At 38.3% G+C, this 21,103-nt stretch overlaps 1 protein-coding gene across 1 annotated transcript in view; it reads left to right on the top strand.

The window, feature by feature from the left end:
• LOC107742679 (lysine-specific demethylase 3B-like) overlaps positions 1-19,656 on the top strand; it is a 26,763-nt gene extending 7,107 nt beyond the window's left edge. The window contains exons 9-25 of the mRNA XM_016555723.1: positions 1,614-1,821; positions 1,907-2,121; positions 3,141-3,293; positions 3,427-3,528; positions 3,611-3,738; positions 3,843-4,107; positions 6,504-6,751; positions 8,020-8,295; positions 8,376-8,547; positions 9,348-9,438; positions 10,737-10,867; positions 10,959-11,078; positions 12,489-12,512; positions 15,947-16,086; positions 16,285-16,461; positions 18,435-18,569; positions 18,712-19,656. Coding sequence (XP_016411209.1) covers positions 1,614-1,821; positions 1,907-2,121; positions 3,141-3,293; positions 3,427-3,528; positions 3,611-3,738; positions 3,843-4,107; positions 6,504-6,751; positions 8,020-8,295; positions 8,376-8,547; positions 9,348-9,438; positions 10,737-10,867; positions 10,959-11,078; positions 12,489-12,512; positions 15,947-16,086; positions 16,285-16,461; positions 18,435-18,569; positions 18,712-18,792 — 2,666 coding nt within the window. The 3' untranslated portion in view covers positions 18,793-19,656. The remainder of the gene's footprint in view (positions 1-1,613; positions 1,822-1,906; positions 2,122-3,140; positions 3,294-3,426; positions 3,529-3,610; positions 3,739-3,842; positions 4,108-6,503; positions 6,752-8,019; positions 8,296-8,375; positions 8,548-9,347; positions 9,439-10,736; positions 10,868-10,958; positions 11,079-12,488; positions 12,513-15,946; positions 16,087-16,284; positions 16,462-18,434; positions 18,570-18,711) is intronic.
• Positions 19,657-21,103: the final 1,447 nt, after the last annotated feature.

Raw genomic sequence — 21,103 nt, 5'->3', positions numbered from 1 at the left:
AAAAAAAAAAAGCATAATGCTGCAGTACACAGTAAAGGAGACCAGAGGCCATTTTTTTGAATGGATGTCCATGCCTCACTATGCTGAATAAACTGCTTTTGTGGCAAAACAGCTTATCATTTAATGAATTAACATCTTATCGGCTAATCTTCAATCTGTTTGCCATTAAACATTTGTTTTGGATTTTTAGAGTTTATGCCACAAATGCCCTTTTATAAGAGAAATCACAGACCGTTTTGTGACCGGCAGGATTCAATTTGCGGTACTTCTCATTCATTTCAATGGTATCCACAAACAGTGATTGGCTGTCGCACAACTCTGACAGCTATTCAGTGACGTCAAGGCCGTGATTGGTTATCAAGGCACACGTGATACAAGTTGGCTATTACTAGGCTGCACGATTAATCGAATGCGATTGTCATGTGCATCTTGCCAGTAAAGCAGGTTCTGTGATTAGTAGTAAATCTCCAGAACGTGCTTTCAGATCAATATAAACATGGTTGACAAGGGCATATCCTGCTGGAATGTGCAAATACTGTCTTCATATGTTCACTGAAAACATTACCACAAAGAGCCAGTCATTTACAAGTCACTAGATTCAGCGGGTTTTAAAAATCTGATACCACTATTGATTTTTTCCCCCGATATTTTCTAATTTAATACGCGATTATGAAATCGAAGAAATCGTTCTGCGATTATGAAAGCTGTTTGCGTAGCTTCTCAGTGAACTACGGCTCTGTGTAGTAAATGTTGCTACACCTGAAAGAATGTAAAAAATACCACATTTAATAACATGTTTTTACTCCAAACTCATAACGTCAGTCGAGTGTTTGAAATTAATCCTTCTGACTGTGAGATGATGTGGCTTCTTACACAGAATAAGGCACGCAACATATTTCATAGTATTTAAGCAGTGATAAAGGCTATGTCGATTAGCATTGCATTATGATAGACTTTATTATAATTAAAATTATAATAAGACGAACTCAGATATATAGATATATTGTCGTAGTCGTGTGTTTATTAGTCACGTTGAATTAATCAAAGCAGTTAAATCTTCTGTTTATTCAGCAATGGCTATAAGAATTTCCTGGGTTTCTTCTGCGAGGCGTATTTGGAGTTTCAGCGCGAGAGCGCCCCCTGGCCTTCGGATGGAGATTTACTGCTGATCACAGAACCGTGCTTCACTGAAAGATACGCATGACATTTGCAGCCTCTGCCTAATCGCGATTTATCGCCTTTGCGATTTAATTTCGATTAATTGTGCAGCCCTAGCTATTACGCTTTCTCCAGGGGGTACTATGCCACAAGGGGGTATTAGTGATTTTATGTGAAAATATCTTAAGCTTATGTAATCCACAAAACTTATTTTAAACATTTCATCACAAACCCATTGAAAAAACATTGATTTTTTAGATGATGGAAGCAGAAATGCTCAAATACTAACTTGTTTCAAGGTTTTGGCATACAAAAATACATAATTCTTGCAGGTCTCTATTCATTAGTTTACTGTTTTTGTTTAATAGTTCTGGCCATCCTGCTCTGTCGATCTCTATAGATCTTGATAGACATTCACAGTCATCTGATTTTGGGTTCATGTGTGATTCATCTAGTGGGACAGTCTGTGTTGAAGGACCAGAATAAGGTTCGGCGCTTGAAGCAGTCCGGAGAGTCCTTTCTGCAAGACGGCTCCTGCATTAACGTGGCGCCACACCTGCACAAATGCCGCGAGTGTCGTCTGGAGCGCTACAGGAAATCCCGCGAGGATGAGGACGATGATGATGACCCAAACGTGGCCTGCCGATTCTTCCACTTTCGCAGGTGGATATGATTCAGACAACTACTGGTATGGCTAGCTGAACTCTTGGCTAGGGTGTGAGACTGACATCTTGATTTGTCGTAACAGGCTGGCTTTCACTAAGAAGGGAGTCCTTCGCGTGGAAGGCTTTCTGAGCCCGCAGCAGAGTGACAGCATGGCAATGGGGCTGTGGCTCCCCTCCCTCACAGCACAGGAAGGACTTGACCTGGACACGTCCAAATATATTTTAGCAAACGTGGGTGACCAGTTTTGCCAACTGGTCATGTCAGAGAAAGAGGCCATGATGATGATAGAGCCCCATCGTAAGTAACTGTTAGTTCATTAAAGCTGATTAAAGCTTGTTCACACAAAATAATTTATAATCTGAATATAAGAAAGTATAAGAAAGTATCACATAATGCCAAACATTTTTTGTATGCAGAAATCTTTATCTAGTTTTATGGACACTCTTAATTTCTGTAAACTAAAAGTAAAATAACAACTAAAATCATTTTCAGTTAATAAGCTTTAGTATTCCTGAAGTTTTTAAGAGCGAAATGTTCAAGATTCCCTTTTTTTATTTTAAATAAATTAATTTACCTGACTCTTCAAGGATTTTTTTTTTTCACATTTTAAAGTTTTCCATCTCATGAAATATTTTAGAGCTTAACATTACTAGGAAAATGTATAAAATCATAAAACTGCATCATATTAATTTAGATGACTAATTTACATTTTATATAATTTATAATAACAATCAATTAATAACATTTTAATCATTCTCAGGAAAAAATAATGGACACCTGAATGGATGTAGCTTCCATAATCACTGTAATATTAAAGACCTCATTCATGAAATAAGCAGAATAATTTTGAGTGAATTATTTATAGAAATTCTTATGTGAAATACCACATTAAATGTAATGCTTTTTCAATGAATTTCACATTCTACTCATGTTTCATGAATGAAGCTCGATGAAAAGGGTAAAAAAAAAACCTCCATTACATACAGTGTCTTATCAGTAAGGAATTTGGAAAGATTTTAAAATCTCATATTAAACAAATAATAATAATTATTATAATATTTTTTATTTATATAGCACCTTTCAGAACCTCAGTGTTCCTTATTTTAGTGTGATTACTTCAGGGCTAATATAAAGCAAGGTTATTATAGTTAAAACTGTTACTAAAACAAAAGCGTGGAGTAAAAAAGTTTTATTAACTGAAATAAAACATTTGTTTTGCATTTATAAATGTACACTAAAATGAAGAGCTAGTGACTATTTCGATAATAATTGATAAGGACTTGCATAAAATCTGATAATGCCCTGTGATTTTGCAGAAAAAGTGGCATGGAAGCGTGCTGTGAGGGGAGTGAGAGAAATGTGCGACGTGTGTGAGACAACGCTGTTCAACATCCACTGGGTGTGTCGCAAATGCGGCTTCGGCGTTTGTCTCGACTGCTACCGGCTACGCAAGAACAGGCCACCTGAAGGTAGATACGACAAAGGATCTGCCACATTCCTGACTAGAAACGTTGTGAAGCTATTATTATGTTTGATGAAGGTGCACTGTCATGCATGTCCATTACAGCATGTCTCTGACTCTCACTCCTGCTCTTTCTGTAGACGAGAGTCCTGAAGAAGACGTGTTCTCATGGCTGAAGTGTGCTAAAGGCCAGCCACACGAACCACAGAACCTCATGCCCACTCAAATTATACCTGGCACAGGTTAGTGCATTTATTCCTGTTCAAAATATGTGAAATCACAGTAACTGGAGCTCAGTTTTATTGTCTCCTTGTGTCCCTTTAGCCTTATACAGCATAGGTGACATGGTACACGCAGCCAGAGGTAAATGGGGGATCAAAGCGAACTGCCCCTGCACTAGTCGACATAGCAAACCCTTGGTGCGGCCCAGTGCTCCAAACGGCCTTTCACAGGCAAGACATCTCCAAAACATTTGAATTGAAAGTAGAATTACATCTATAATGCTCTTAGATCTGTTTTTGGTCTGTTCTCATCTTGTGTCTCATGTTTGGTGCAGTCGGGTGCGGCTAACAGTGTGGGGAATGGAGCCACTTCCACTTCAGCCACAACCCGTCCAAATGGGGAACCTGCAGCGGGTGCAGTAGTCAAAACAGAGCCTGTTGAAGAGGCGGGCAGTGCTGACACAACGTCAGGCACCAGTGGGACAAACAGCAGCACTTCTATCCCTGCTCCCGTCCTCACACCAGCTGCGAAAGATGGCAAGGGCAGTTCCTCAGCCCTTCACTGGCTGGCTGACCTGGCCACACAAAAGGAGCCCAAAGGTGAGACTCAGTTTAGAGCGGTTAACAGTTAGTGGATGGCACATGTGGAAGTACTTTATAACAGTGGTTCTCAACTGCTTTGAATTTACATTTGACCAAAATGATCATGTACTGTTATATATGTTTATATAGTATATATTATTTTGTACATTTAAGAAGAGATATGTTTATTATTGTATTTATAATTTTGGTTTTTGTTCTTTATAATAAACTTTAATAATAATAAAAACCTTTGTTTGTAGAACAACATTCACACAGAAGAAATGCAGCTCAAAGTAAAAAAAATATTACATTAATTGCAAAGTTCTTCAGTGAAACCGATGGAAAAATACCATAATTAATGTAACGTGAAAACCAATTTTATATTAATAAAAAACAAAAATTCTATACATGGAATGCATAACAAAAGATATGTAATTAATAATAGAAGAAAAACATAAATAATACAAAGAATGCATAAATCAGGTAAAAAAAAAAAAAGACAATGCATTCCAAAGAGATTTAAAGAAAGTAATTTTAGATAAAAGCTTAAATAAAAGATATGCTTTTAGCTTCCTTTAAAAAAATGGTAACACTTTACAATAAGGTTGTATTAGTTAACGTTAGTTAATGCATTAGTTAACATGAACTAACAATGACCAAAAAAAGTGGGTGCGCGCAAGAAAACTTGTCCGGAGTTTTACCTTATCAACCCACACACGTTCAGTGACTGTGAGCTGCATTGCACGCTGGGCTGTAATGTTGGCTATCATTAAAAGTATATGAATGGCGGCAATACCGGCATATTCATGCAGAATAGTGCAAGCAGCACTACACACCCACATGAAAACAGCAGCGCAACCGGTGTTTATCATAGCAAAGGCAACGAATCATATGAATTCCTTGAGCGGAGGACGAGAGCGCCGGAGTTTATGCGGTTAGAAGAAATATGTAGCATTAATTCTGATCATGGCTTGTCTTGAAAAACGGAAGACAGTTTGACGTTCGTCGTAGGAGCTGTCACACTGCATGACTGTGCGCCAAATCTTCTGACACTGCCAGAAATTCGTCAGAGGTCAAATTTGATCGCAACCATGAACCGCGGCCATTAATCGGCTGTCGGTGAACATGTCAAACTAACGATCAAAGACTACAGATTTTAGCCTAGGATTATAGGAATCTTTTAGGATTTTCAAAATTAGTCTCAGACGACCAAATCATGGCCAAAATCGCACAGTGTGAGCCGGGCTTAATTTATACTACATATATACACAAGTTTATGTAGCAGCTAACACACACAAAGGATGAACAATACTAACTTACCATTTGGCCACTGATTTGGGCTATTGGTAAACTTAATTTGAAAGTGGAAACCGTCTGAACATCAACGGAGATGTTATTCATGTTTGTAGACTGTCTAACCACTAACAAAGTATTTACTTAGGGAATTGTAAAACCTTACTGTAAAGTGTACACTAGTCCAACATTAACTAATGTGTTACTAACATTTGTAGACCGTTTATTAGGGCTGGGTTTTGACACAAATTTCACGATCCGATTTGATTCTCATTCACAAGCTTTCGATTCGATTATCGATTCGATTCAATATCGGTTATTTTGGATATATATCAGGTACAGTACATGCCGTTGGATGGGAAGTGCCCTTCAATGTTCTGTCCATTAACTGAAAACAGGCTAGAATAATCGATTCTTGGGATTTAAGAATCGATATCGTTCCGTAAAAATGAGAATCGATTAAAATCGAGATACCGATATTTTTTACCCCGCCCTAGTGTTTATTAACATGACTTACCACTAACAAAGTATTTATGTGCGGCATTTACAAATGTCAACAACTGGTGAATGGAGCTGTTTTTGTTGTGTGTCGTGGGCTTCGTTATAACCGAGATGGAATGTAACCATAACAATTGACGTGATTGAAAGAGCAAAAAGTTGGGCTAAAAGACGAAACCTCCTATGACAACTTGCATTGTTATCATCGAGGCTGAGAAAAGAACACAACACTGCAGACAACTGGTAAATGCTGTTATTGCTATTTTCCATGTTCTTGGAGTAAATACTTTTAAATGACTTTTTAAAAATGCCGAGTAGCCGGTGTTTCGTATGCGTTTGGCCTATCAACGTACACTTAGGTCACTGATAGTTCTGTTTTAGACCCTACTCTAAAGATTGAGCTAATTTAGTTCCTCCAAACAGAGTTCCTAGAACTAAAACCATTCCTAGTTCCTGCAGTGCGAACACGACAAAAAGCGGGCACTTCCGCCAGTAGTTCTAGGAGCTATGAAAAGGTTCTTTCTTTGTGAAAGCCCCTTATAAAACATTTGCTGGTAAATCTTAAATTTGGTAAATGTTTGCAGACACAATGTGCTCAAGCTCTTCCTCTTGTTTTATCTCAGAGTCTCTGCGCTCTGTGATGGGTCGTGACTCTCGTACTCCATTTGGTCTGGACTCCTTCGGCACCCTTTCCAAACACTCAGGGTCTAGTCCCAAGCTCTTCAATAGTCTGCTGCTGGGTGCTGGCCCTTCCCAACCCAAAGCAGAGGGCACTAGTCTCCGAGATCTGCTGAACTCTGGCCCCGGAAAGCTCCCGCAAGGTCCCGCCGAGGGAGGTGTTCCCTTCCCTTCAGTGTTCTCCACTGCTGGTGTACGTAACTTTATCTTTACGTTTTGATGCTTGTTTTGAATTCATATGAAGCTGTTTTTTACTAATGACAGACATTTGTTATGAATAATATAATTAATTTGTTATGAATAATCGGTCCCACTTTATATTAAGTGGCCTTAACTACTATGTACATACATCAAAAAATAAGTACAATGTACTTATTGTGTTCATATTGTATTGCAAAACACTTTTGCTGCTATTGAGGTGGGATACGGGTAAGGTTAGGGGCAGGTTTGGTGGTATGGGTAGGTTTAAGGGTGGGTTAAGGTGTAAGGGATGGGTCAACAGTGTAATTATAAATGTAATTACAGAAATTAATTACAGATGTAATTACATGCAGGTGTTTTAATACAAGTACAATGTAAAAACATGTATGTACACAATAAGCGCATTGTACCAAATGATCAATTGAAATGTAAGTACATAGTAGTTAAGGCCACTTAATATAAAGTGGGACCGAATAATCTTTTGTTTTGTGACCACTGAGGAAAAAAATTCTTAAGGATCACTAGAACTACATTATTAAAAATAGAGATTACTTAATATGTATGTATTATTTAAAGCATTAGCAAAAATAACTATATATCACACTAAATTGTATTATATTAAATATATTTACATATTAACAAAAAATATCTAGTGTTTGTATAGTTTGAGGTCTGTAAGATTTTTTAAATATTTTTGAAAGTCCGTTATGCTCACCGAGGCTGCATATGTTTTTATCAAAAACACATAAAAAAAAAAAAAATAAATCTAATATCTGTTTTCTATGTGAATATATTTTAAAATGTAATTTATTCCTGTGATCGAAAAGCTATATTTTCAGCATCATTACTCCTGTCTTCAGTGTCACATAATCCTTCAGAAATCATTCTAATATGATGCTTTGCTGTTCAAGAAACATTAATTATTATTTTTATTAATGTTGAAAACAGTTGTGCTGCTTCATATTTTTGTGGAGACCGTGATAAAATTTTTCAGGATTCTTCTTATGAATAGAAAGTTGATAAGAAGAACATTTATTTTAAATGGGAAACTTTTGTAACATTATAAATGTCTTTACTATCACTTTTGATCAATTTAATGCACCCTTGCTGAATAAAAGTGTTAATTTCCTAAATTCTTACTGACAACAAAATTTTGAACAGTCATGTAAATGTTGTTGAGACAGACATAAGAAAATAAATGTTCGTAATATTTTTTTAATTTTAATTTTTATAAATATATGTTTTTCTTTCTCTCTTAAGCAGGCAGATAAAATGAAGGGAGGACTTCCTAACTTCTTGGATCATATCATTGCATCAGTGGTGGAGACGAAGATGGCAGAGGGTCGACGTTCGTCAGGGTCAGCAGAAGGCGGCGAGTCAGGGGCTGTTCCTCGCAGAGAGGGCTTGATGGGTCTCAGTGTATTAGACCCCCACACTTCCCACTCCTGGCTGTGCGATGGCCGTTTGCTCTGCCTGCAGGACCCCAGCAACAGCAACAACTGGAAGATCTTCAGAGAGTGCTGGAAACAAGGACAGGTGAGCGGTGAAGATCAAATGGATGCACATTTATTTGATGGGTTACGTTCTGCTGAGGGTAATAGCTTTTTCTTGGTTAGCCTGTGCTGGTCTCGGGCATACACAAGAAGCTGAAGGAAAAGTTATGGAAGCCAGAGTCCTTCAGCCAGGAGTTTGGAGACCAGGATGTGGACCTGGTCAACTGTAGGAACTGCGCCATCATCTCTGATGTTAAAGTCCGAGACTTCTGGGATGGCTTCCAGGTTATTTCCAGTGAGTACAGACACTTTAACGTCTGAGCAAGCCTGGATCTTTTCATTGTTGATTTGATTATTACCATCCTTAAAGGGTTAGTTCACCCAAAAATGAAAACTGGCTTGTGTTTTACTCACCCTGGAAGCATCCTAGGTGTATATGACTTTCTTCTTTCAGACGAATCCAGTCGGAGTTATATTAAAAATTATCCTGGCTATTCCAAGCTCTATCATTGCAGTCAGCGGGTGTTGTAGTTGAACAGTCCACAAGTCGTCAAATAAAGCGCGCGCGTTCATAATAAACGTGCTTCACACGGCTCCGGGGGTGAATAAAGGCCACCTGTAGTGAATCCATGCGTTTTTGTAAGAAAAATATCCATATTTCATATGTGATAAACACTTTTATATCACTTCCGCCAACTGTCATACGCGGAAGCCGTGCCGGCGGATGACGTAGCACGTCGGCATTGCGTGATTAGTGACGAATGCAGAGAGACAACAACACAAAACAAAATGCCGGTCATGAATTAGAAGTACAAACCGAAGATTTGCAAAGAAAAATGTCAGAGGATTTCGATATAAGCCAAGAGGAGACTGGTTTTCCTTTGCTAAAGTAAGGAAACTTTGCTTCCTTTGCTCCTATAAACAAACTCGCGAGACTAGCATATCTCATACGCCTTCCACCAGAACGCCTTCTGTGAGTAAAACACAAGCCAGTTTTCATTTTTGGGTGAACTAACCCTTTAATTGTCACCATATCCAGCTGACCATGAAACCACTTTGACCTGGTGGTCTATTATCTTCTCCTCTGTGCTCTAGAGCGTTTGCAGGGTGGAGATGGCCAACCAATGGTACTAAAACTTAAAGACTGGCCTCCTGGAGAAGATTTCAGAGACATGATGCCCACTCGGTAGGTTTGCTGGCATGTTATTTCGTGCCATAGCTGTTGGTCGACCGATATGAATTTTTTGATTGCTGATGCCGATATCTTGGAGATCATGGTGACCGTTGGGTGGTAAAAAGCCAATATATATAGATAAATATCATATTACACTGTTTAATTTAAAGATAGTAGAAACGCATATATAACAATTGCTGAAATTAAATTTGTATACATATATATTTACATAATATTTATGAAAATGAAAAAATTTTACTTGATAAAAAAAATACATCTGTAAAGAAATTTATTTAGATGTCAACTTCTTTCTGTAATTCTGTTATAGTATTTTTCTCAAATAAAAAAACGCTGCAACCAGATTACAGTCAGTAATATGGTAAGCTTCTGCAAGTTAGCGCTAGTGTTGTCACAATACCAAAATTTTGGTTGACAGAAATTGGGAGTGAGGTGCAGAGCCACTTCCTTCAGCCTGCGGCTTATTCATTTCACTTTTGGTGTGAAAGGGCCCTTACAGTTGACAAAAATATAACTTTTGTGTATTTTGTTATTGAAAAACAAATAAGCAAGCCCAGCCCAGGTGACAAAGTAACGCAAAAGTAACATAATGCATTACTTTTCATAAAAAGTAACTAAGTAACGTAATTTGTTACTTTTTTATGGAGTAGTGCAATTTTGTGATTGCAGTAACTGATTGAAGTAACTTTCCCCAACGCTGATTGCGATACTTTTTTTAGTCCCAGTATATCATGCAACACTAGTTAGAGCTAATATTACATATATCACACAATGAATACGACATAGCAGCAAAGCACAGCAAGGTTAGTGAAATTAAATGTTTATTAGATATTCAGACTTGTTTAAATGAAATGCATATTTGCTGAATGCTGATGGTAGATGAGAAAACATTACACTGTTTGCCTTTATTACTAGTAATAGAAAATCAAATGCTATAATACTTTTCATATGCTCTTAACTAATTTGTTTAAAAGCTCTTTGTAATAATTTATTAGAACTGTTAAACAGTGACCGTAAACCAATGAAGATAGACAATGGGAGCTCTGTGCACTCAGCGTTGTCAAAATAAAAGTCCTGCTTACTGACAAGTTAAAAGTTTCCACTTCTGACATATCGGCCAAACAGAAAAACAATTATTGTCCGATACTGATAATTAAAAAGTGCCAAATATCGGTCTATATATCAGCCTTGGCAACATATCGTTCGACCACTAGCTATGGGATCTTGGCTTGGAAGCAGCCAGTGTGTTGAAATGTTTATGAATTAGATTACTTATGTCCCCCTGTTTGCAGGTTTGATGATCTCATGGAGAACCTTCCTCTGCCAGAGTACACAAAGAGAGATGGCCGGCTCAACTTGGCCTCTCGTCTTCCAAACTTCTTCGTTCGGCCAGATCTGGGTCCTAAAATGTACAATGCTTATGGTAAGGGATCTACATGCAACATCCTCGCCACTGCTTATGAGGAATACACTGACAGCTCTTTAACCTCTGCCCTTTGCCGTGTCCCTCCCAGGTCTGATCTACACAGAAGACAGGAAGGTTGGCACCACTAACCTGCATCTGGATGTATCCGATGCAGTCAACGTAATGGTGTATGTGGGCATCCCAGAAGGAGACGGTGACCATGAAAACAGTAAGCATTAAGCTTTTGTTTATGTGTGTTAAGGGTTTTTTTGTGTATGTGTATTTTGATGCAGCAGTTTGATTTCAAAATACAACATTTCTTGTTGCTAATATAATTAAGCTATATATAATGTATGAACTTTTGGTCTTCATTTTTGCCCCTGTGCTGTATAAGGATGTGATTAATTTTGGGTGCAATTTGACTAATTTTGCAGTCTGTTTTTCTTTAGAAACAAACAAACAAAAACTTAATGTAAAAAGTAAAAAATGTTGTACGACATGAATTATTGTGTTTATATTGGTTTCAATGAAAATTTAAAAAAAAATCACACTGTCACAATCTTTCAAAATTCCCTAAAAACACTTCCTGTCCTTAAAGGGATAGTTCACCCAAATATTCTGTCATCATTTACTCACCCTCATGGTTTTCTGAATCCAGAAGTCATACAGATTTGGATCAACATGAGGGTGAGTAAATTATGACATTTTTGGGTGAACTATTCTTTTAAGTGTGAACTAATTAGTTAAGGTTTGAATGATACAGATTCCACCCATAGATGAAATCTTTGGATCGGAAACAGGCATTAAAATAGAACAAAATACAGTGCCTTGCAAAAGTATTCAGACCCCTAGCTTTGTGTTACAAAGTTAAATAATTAATAATAATTGCAAGCCTCCCTCAAGAGGTAGTTTCTTAGAGGCCAACATGGCACCCTAGGGCTGCACGATTAATCGAATGCGATTGTCATGCGCATTTTGTTAGTAAAGCCGGTTCTGTAATCAGCAGTAAATCATCATCACGTGCTTTCAGATGGAGCAGCATTTACTACACAGAGCCGTAAATGCTACTCCATCTGAAAGCACGTGATGTGAAAATACCACATTTAATAACATATTTTTACTCCAAACTCACTTCATAACGTCAGTCGAGTGTTTGAAATAAATCCTTCTGTGAGATGATGTGGCTTCTTACACAGAATAAGGCACGCAACATATTTCATAGTATTTAAGCAGTGATAAAGGCATTGCATTATAAATATACTTTATTTTAATGAAAATTATAATAATAATAACTCCGATAAACCATATATTGTCATAATCGTCTGTTTATTAGTCACGTTGAATCAATAAAAGCGGTTAAATCTTCTGTTTATCCAGCTACCGCTATAGGCATTTCCCGGGTTTCTTCTGCGAGGCGTATTTGGAGTTTCAGCGCGAGAGCACCCTCTGGCCTTTGGATGGAGATTTACTGCTGATCACAGAACCGCGCTTCACTGAAAGATACGCATGACAATCGCGATTTCGATTCCATTTCGATTTATCGTGCAGCCCTATGGCACCCTATAGTTAAGGCCTTTAGGACGGCCTGTGCTCTTGGGGTCTTACTACTTTTGATTGTGGCACCATTTCTCATTTACAGAAGCAGACCGCGCTGGATTCAAAGGTCTGTGCATTTTTTTCATTTGTCTCACCTCAGGCATGCCCTCCCACTTTTCTCGCTCTCTCTTGTTCTTCACTCCCATTGCTTTAACCCATCTCTTGCTACTCTTTACATTAAATTATGTATTATTTATGTTGATTATAAAACACCAATTTGTGCACCAATTTGTAAACTCCATTCAGAGTTTGGTGTCCCAGGGCACCAAAACATAGTGACCATGGTGGTTTTTTTTTTGTTACATCTCGCTGTGTTGATGCCCCTTCAGAACTTTTGACGATTGAGTTAGTGTTATTTTTTTTTTTAAAGGGGTCATATAATAAATCACAATTTCTTTGGTTCTTTTCAAATAGAAGTTTGATGCATAATGAATTGTAACTTTCAAAAATCTAAACATCCTGCTCAGTTCAAGAAGGCAAGAAATAGTTGACACAAGAATGAAAATTCATTGAACTCACCCTCATGTTGTTCCAAACCCAAATTCTTCTTGTTTATCTGTGGAACACAAAGGAGAAGTTTTGAAGAATCTTCATGCTGCTCTACAGCAGTTGGCTCTAGTCGGACGCCGTCAGCTCTTTTCAGCCGATTCTGCATGTTGGATTGTCGACAGAGCTTGTCAGCGAGAAAGAGAACTCTGAATGGCTATTCAGCTTAGCGAATGAGCGTACAAGAAAAAAAAACAGAACTGACGAAAGCAAACCAATGACGGAGTAAAGAGGGAACGCACAGACACTTGTTGTCATTCTATCCATTTCTTTCTTTCTTTATCCACAAGAAGGGCTGACAATGCCAGTGCCATTTATAACTTGATTGAACAAAGCTACACGAATCCGCCAGTAATGAGCGCGGCTGGTGTAAACAATGTTAAAAGCAAGTGCTGATTGCTTTATATGTCCACAGTTCTAGCTCTGACGGTTTCCCTGTTTGAATGCCAAATACAGACTACTGCCACCTGCTGGAGTTATGTTCTCTCACGCAAGTGCAGAGCTTTTACGCTAGTTGGTCATTGGTAGTAGTCTGTCCGGTGTGTTCTAGTGCAACTTTTTTGGCAGGCGACGCAAGGCAACGCCACAGTCGGCTTTCCTCAGCGCTAGTTCTTTGGCGTCGGTTTGGTGTGTCTCCACCCAAAGGCCAAACACACCAAACTAACAACTAGCTCTGAGGAAAGCCGAATGTGGTGTCGCTTGCATCAGGGCTAAAAAGTTGAGCCTGAACACATTGCAAAGACTACAGCCAACAACCAACTAGCATGCACGTTCTTCGCTTGCTTGAGAAGCAAAAGCTCTCCATGCCAGCAGGTGTTAGTAGTCTGTATTCGTCATTCAAAAGAGGAAACTGGAAGAGCTAGTACTGTGCATATACACACTGTAAACAAAGCACACCAATTTTCTATTACATTTTTACATCAGACTTTCACACCAGATAGAATCAATGAAAATCATCACCGATGAGATGAGGATTAAAAATAAATAGTGTCTTCTCTTTATGCCTTTTTGACCTTGATCTTGTGCACTGGTTCACTAAGCTGAATGAGGATTTCTCTCACCGATGGGCTCCGCCAACGATTTAACCTGCTCAATTGGTCAAAAAGCTGCGGACAGAGGCAGCTAAAATGCTAAAGGTGCAGAACACACTGCAGAAACTGGGCTGATTGATATTCAACGATGGCCCAACATTGGCAGATGACCAGCCATTATGAGCTATTTTCCAAGTCTTCTGAAGCTGTATGAAAGCCTTTGTTTTAGGAACAGGCCCAGACCCCCCTCCAGTGAGCTGTTTCTTGAGAACCACTGCATCTGGATTGAACCGATCACTCTGTTGTGTGTGAACAATCACTAGTTGTTTTCAGTTAACTGGTTAATCTGGTTCATAACTTAAAGGTATAGTTCACCCAAAAATGAAAATTTGATGTTTATCTGCTTACCCCCAGGGCATCCCAGATGTAGGTGACTTTATCTCTTCAGTAGAACACATATGATGATTTTTAACTTTAACCGTTGTAGTCTATCAGTCGTATAATGCATGGCAATGGTAACAAAATCTATGAGAGTAAAAAAAACATGCACAGACAAATCCAAATTAAACCCTGCGGCTCGTGACGACACATTGATGTCCTAAGACATGAAACGATCGGTTTGTGCCAGAAACCGAACAGTATTTATATCATTTTTTACCTCTAATACACCACTATGTCCAACTGTTTTTGAGCGCGCGCAGGCATCCGGTGCGTCTTGGATGCCCTGGGGGTAAGCAGATAAACATCAAATTTTCATTTTTGGGTGAACTATCCCTTTAATCACGATCAGACAGATTAGTTGAACATTTGGAGTTTAGCCTTAGGTTAACATTATGACCCCTTTAAATAGTTCTTATCCGCTATAAGAAAGCTGTTTTTTATTTCCATGCTCTTCAGTGGTTGGTGAAGGACCTTCATATCCTGTCATTCCATCTTTTAAAATTGGAATTTGTTGCCTTTTTATTTCCAGGAATCTGTGCGGACAATTTTTTTCCCATACAAAAAAGTGTTGGGATACTGGAGCAGTTTATTGTGATTAGTATATTTTTGATGTATATTCTTTATACAACTCCTGAGCAGACCCTGCAGGATTGATCCTTGCCTTCCCCCATTCAGCCTCTTTGCTCCGTTTGCTTGCTTGAATAGTAGGGCTGTCAGTAGATTAAAATATTTTATTGCAATTAATCTTAAATTTCTTGTAGTTCAGTTTTCTCTTAAGACAAAGAGTCAAAACATTGTGAAATATTTGTGTAATCTGCCAAAATGAATACAATTTTTCCACATTGTGTAGACTTAATATTGTGTAACCTTCTCTGTTGCTCGATTATGTTTAAGTGTGTTTTGCACGTGAGTGAGTAACTAAATGTCCTATGAATGATTATTTCTTGCAGTGCAACTCATAAAATATCCTATCTGACTGATATCACTGAGATTGGTCACATCTGTGTCTGTGACAGTCCTAAACAGCAAGAATAGAGTCAGAGGACTGGCAGAACTTGTTTAAAAATCATAAATGCTTTCTGCCTGTCAATCATGTTGTGTGTTTGGGTTTGCTGACATCTTCAGTGGGCAGAGAGAGGGAGCATGTGGTTGGAAATACCAGAATGAAACTACTATACTGTCAGATAAATTGATAGCGTTAACAGCATTGCATAAATAACGGTGTTAAACAAGTTGAATGAACATTCATTTTGACAGCCCTATTGCTTAGTAATTATAATCAGTTATTAAATATCTACTTTGTTTTGATGGTCATAGTGTAGTTGCCCAACTAATGCTTAGAGGCCCTGTGAAGAAACAAATGAGGCTCTAACAGTCAATATCAATAGTTCAGCTCTAGTTCACTGTTTTATGGAAATGATAAAGACTTTTACACAAGTTCTGATTGTGGGTATGTTTACTGACTGACCTGTTATTACTGCAGAGGTGATGCAGACCATTGAAGAGGGAGATGTGGATGACGTGACTAAGAGAAGAGTCTATGAGGCAAAGGAGAAACCTGGAGCTCTCTGGCACATCTACGCCGCCAAAGACGCGGAGAAGATCCGTGAGCTCCTGCGAAAGGTGAAAGGATGACTTTGACTGTTATTGCTTTTAAAGTAAGAGTTTATCCAAAAATAAAGACACTCATGTGGTTGCAAACCCATATATATATATGACTAAATGATGACAACATTTTAGATTTCAGATTTGGGCAGTTCTCTGCTTTTCTCTGCTCTTACGGTGTGCATATCTGAAGTTCATTTCACTTATTTATTGCAGGTTGGAGAGGAACAAGGTCAGGAGAACCCACCAGACCATGATCCAATCCACGACCAGAGCTGGTACCTGGATCAGACGCTGCGTCGCAGGCTGTACGAGGAGTACGGAGTCCAGGGCTGGTCCATTGTGCAGTTTTTGGGAGATGCTGTGTTCATCCCAGCTGGAGCGCCACATCAGGTTAGTTATTGAGAGGATGTCCACTATCAGAGTTCAGTTCAAAATCATGTACTTGACACTAGGGGTGTGCAATATTGACACACACACACAAAAAAAACTAAACTAAATATTTTGTCGATAACAGTAATTGGACGATATTTAGCTGAGTGTGTTTTCGCGCTGGTAACTTGACTGCTTTAGGCCTGTCGTGGACAGCTGACCAAAGATTTTGATATTCCTTGTATCGGTCAGTTCACAGCAGTGACAGAAATTAACCTTTTCATTAAGGACTGATATTTGCCACCTTAAATTGATTTCCAGGGGCATTTTTACTTTTCTAATTTAACTTTTGTTAAATTCTTACTTAATAAATTCAATTAGAATAATAAAACACTTTAGGCTGTTACCAATCAAATGAAATAAGTATCAACAAAATCAATTTTTTGCACTTTAATGAAATGATACTTGAAATATGAAACTGAAACCGCCAGTTGGTAGCAGCAAGTTACTGTCTTAAAAAGTGAGTCATTGATTCGTTTATTCAACCAATTTGTTCAAATGCTGATTCACTCAGGAACTTAACAAGTGACTTTATGCATGGATCACTGAATCATTGATTCTTTCAGAAACACTGATTCAAGCACCATTGTGCGTTGATTGGAGACGCACAGCAGTTCTTTTGTGGCTTTCTTTGGAACTGTTTTCATTGGCGAAACAGACAATAATGACAATAACGTTTCAAATTTAATTCGCAATATTAACTTATATACTCCTATACATTGAATTTTGGGGTCATTTTAACTAGAGCTGCCCTCAACTAAAGATTTTTATGGTCGACTAGTAGTCGTTCATTTTAAGCATTAGTCGACTATTAGTCGCACGTTTATTAATAAACCATGTAAATCATAATAATGAGCCTTTAATTGCATAAAGCGCTCAAGCGCACGCAAAAAAAAAAGAAGCTTGCCACAGCGTACCGGCAGAAATAATAATTATGAATGTGTCTGGGAAAAACAGCAAAGAGACTGCATTAACGTTTTAAAAATGTATTGATAAACTAGCCTAGTGCTTTCTTTGTTTTCGGCCTAAGAGATGAAGTCGGCAACACAGACTCGTCATCTCCACAGTGATGCGCCTGTATGCATGTTTCATACGAATTACATAATTTGAGAATATTTGCTTTCTATTTGAATTGGTTCATTTAAAAGTAGAGATTTCACTCTTTATAGATATATTTGTTTATGCCTGTAAAGCAAAGATAGCCTATACATGGAGTTTCGCACTCAAGTTCACAGAGACCAAGACGGCCGAAAGCGCATCCTGTTTGCTTTAATTATTTTACAAAAGCGCATCGTTTCGTTGTTATTCTGTGCACACAAATAAAAGTAGAGTCTTTACAGATTCGAAAGATGTATTACTCCTATCTGTATGAGCAAAAATGAGGGAGTATTTTAAGCAAGTGAGCGCACTAGCGCCTCCATCTGTCCTTCAGTGAGCGCTATTGTTCAGCTTCCACACTCCGCACAGACGCTTCAATAGCGCACATTAGATTGAGCGACCATGTAAAGTTGCTACTACATACATCTTTCAGATGAATAGCCATATTTGAGGTCGATGAATGATAGGCGAGCATTTGGATGTCCTGCCCGATGTACTGTATTACCACAAAGACCAGCCGTTAACGATCTGTCCGTCACGGACTGTGTGACCTCACCACTTCCTGTGGATTTTCTTTTTCTGCGACTAAGTGACTAATAAAATTTTGGTCGACCAAGCTTCTTCTTGTCGACTAACGGTTCGTCGACTGTTAGGGGGCAGCCCTAATTTTAACTGAATTCTACTAGACTACATCACGCCGTGAAAGTGTAAACTCATGTTTTTATTAGTTTTTTGCAAAGTGAGTGGCACATCATTGCAACAACAATATTATCCTAGACGATACATTCCCCCTTCTTGACACATAAAAACTAATTTGCTCATCTTGGTTTTCCCAGGTGCACAACCTGTACAGCTGTATCAAGGTCGCAGAGGACTTTGTTTCTCCCGAACATGTGAAGCACTGTTTTAGACTGACGCAGGAGTTCCGCCACCTTTCCACCACTCACACTAACCACGAGGACAAGCTACAGGTATTTCTAGATGTCGTTCTGCTCAAACCTGATATGACTCTCTTCTGTGGAGCACAAAAGCAGTATTTCCAAATTTTCTGGTAAGCTAAATGCTTGCCAAACACTTTTGATTCTGATTTAATGTTATTTCTGTTGTTTAAAGGTGAAGAACATCATCTACCATGCCGTGAAGGATGCTGTGGGAACATTAAAAGCCCATGAGCCTAAACTAGGCCGCTCTTAGTTGTTGAACTGGTGGTGGAGAAGTCACCGAGAGATTGGGTCTCGGGGTGGGTGAGATTTGGGTTTGGATGAGGCCAGTGTGCTTGCAAAACTAGCTGTTTATAATGGAACGTCTCAGCGTTTTGGTAGGATGAAGATGCCGCTTCATCAGTGTTACAAGAGCATTGTTTAGTTTTACAATCCTTTTCTCTGTATTTAAAAAGTCTGTTCTTTTCTCAGCGTTTAAAATGTGTTGGACTGTTCAGAGAGCTGGTGATATAAGCTGACATGAATCTTTTAAGGCCTACAACAAGGTTTCTTTATGACTTCTGTGAAAAACATGAGCACTGGGTTTCCTTCTTAGAGAGCATTAATTTTGTGCTCTTCAATGAAGAAGAGCTTTTAGTTCAGATGGGGGTCAACAGTAATTAAAATGATTAAAAGATTCCCGCCAACTTTTTCAGGAGAGGTGGATAAGAGCATGGAAGGGAACTAGACCAAAGTTTTTTATTTTTAGTTTTAAGTTCCTGTTTTTGTTTTTTTGTCTTTTTGATGAAAACATGTTCTTTGCTTTTTTTGTAATATGCCATTTAGGTAATATTTCACTGACAGCAAGTGTTAGACTGGCTTTGAGGAACGTCATTCAAGAATCAACAATTCCAGTTCTGCAGAACTACTGGTCGTTAATATGTACCAATATATATATTGATCTTAGCAGTGCGAATGATTTTTTTTTCTTCTCCCAAAATAAAGGTTTTCAAGAAATGATTTGGCCCTGTTGTTTGGAAATTACACAATGAATTTCTTAGCTATCTATTTGTTTAATGCTTACTATTTTATTTTATAAGACATTTTGTGGTTCATGGATGACATTGCAATAAACTAAAGCTTTTGAAATAGTGTCTGTTTACTTAGATTTTTCATGATTCAAATGGGGAACTTTGGCTATAATCAGTGTTTATCAAATAACTTTTGACTAGTGAAAAACACACACATACACAAGTGTGTGCCTTACAAGCTGGACAAGTGTAGTCCATTACAACCCATAGGGGATATATTGAATTTAATTATTGAATGGCAAAATTGTTCTTTTTTTTTCTGTCAGGATGTTTTTTTTGTTGTTGTTTTTTTGGTGATGTATTTTCGATGTTGAGTCGGTTAACCATCAACATTAAAGACCATTCACAGCGTTGTTTTCATTTATGAAAATTTAAATATAGCAGTTACCCCTAAATAGGTCCACCGCTTGAACAACTGTTATAAATATCTTGTGAAATAATAAAATATATAATAAAACAATGACACGTCACCATTACAAAAAAAAAAAAAAACTTACAATAGTAGTAATAGTTTACACCAAAATACCATAGTTAATATAAATTAATTTTATGATAAAACTGACATGAACTGTAAACTGACATTAGCTGTTAGCCTGTCATTAAAAAGTAATCAACATCAAAGAAAGTTTAACACTGCATGAGACCCCATATTTACTAATCGCACTGTTATGCAATTTATTTTTTCTGCCCTAAAAGTGTCTGGGCGTCAGAGACCGTAAGTCATAGGGATCTCAAACTTGGAGGGATGCTTCCAAATCAGCCCCGGCCCCCACACATGCATCAGACACAGTGACAATCCTAGACTTCTGGGGGCCCTACGCAAAACTTAATAGTTTAAATGCTTCACAAGAAATTCTAGTTTTTACTATTTTCTTTGTCTTTCTTTACTCTCTTGAACCCCTTTAAATCCTGTGATTGTTTGTTTCCTTGGAGGGGACCCATAATTCTTTCTTGCATACCCCCCTTCAAAGTGCTCATGGTGCCCCTGTGGGCTTCAAATTGTAAAAGAAGTGTCACGTAGTTTAGCTCTTTACATTACATACCTGGTGTGTTTGTTATTCAAATTAACATTCAAAGTGATACATATAAACTGGTAAAACAAGAGGCTTAGAGCTGAAGGAATGGTAAATATTTCCAGATGATCACATTTTCCTATTAAAACATTTTTGCGTATTTTCACAATCACAAAGTCTTTTTAATGTGGCTCACAGGTGTAATATCTTTATGGAGGAATCACAGCAGTGACAGGAAACTCTGAGCCGGTGAGAGGATCCTCTTGGACCAGAGCGTCTTTAGCAGGAACCTCTGGGACCAGGGAGGTTTAGAGAGGAGCTCTGGGACTGAATTAGTCTTGGACAGCAGCTCTGGCTGAGGCTACGACTGCAAACACTGGGGCGGCCTTGACTGGAACTTCTTTGGTGTTCGTTCCCATCATGAGATGAACCTTTGTGGTGGACATGAGGGGTGTCAGTGTGACCCAGAACCAGTGGTGGA

The sequence above is a fragment of the Sinocyclocheilus rhinocerous genome, unplaced genomic scaffold, assembly GCF_001515625.1.
Source record: "Sinocyclocheilus rhinocerous isolate Xijiao unplaced genomic scaffold, SAMN03320098_v1.1 scaffold70, whole genome shotgun sequence".
NCBI lineage: Eukaryota > Metazoa > Chordata > Actinopteri > Cypriniformes > Cyprinidae > Sinocyclocheilus > Sinocyclocheilus rhinocerous.
This window is presented reverse-complemented; position numbering and strand designations above follow the sequence as displayed.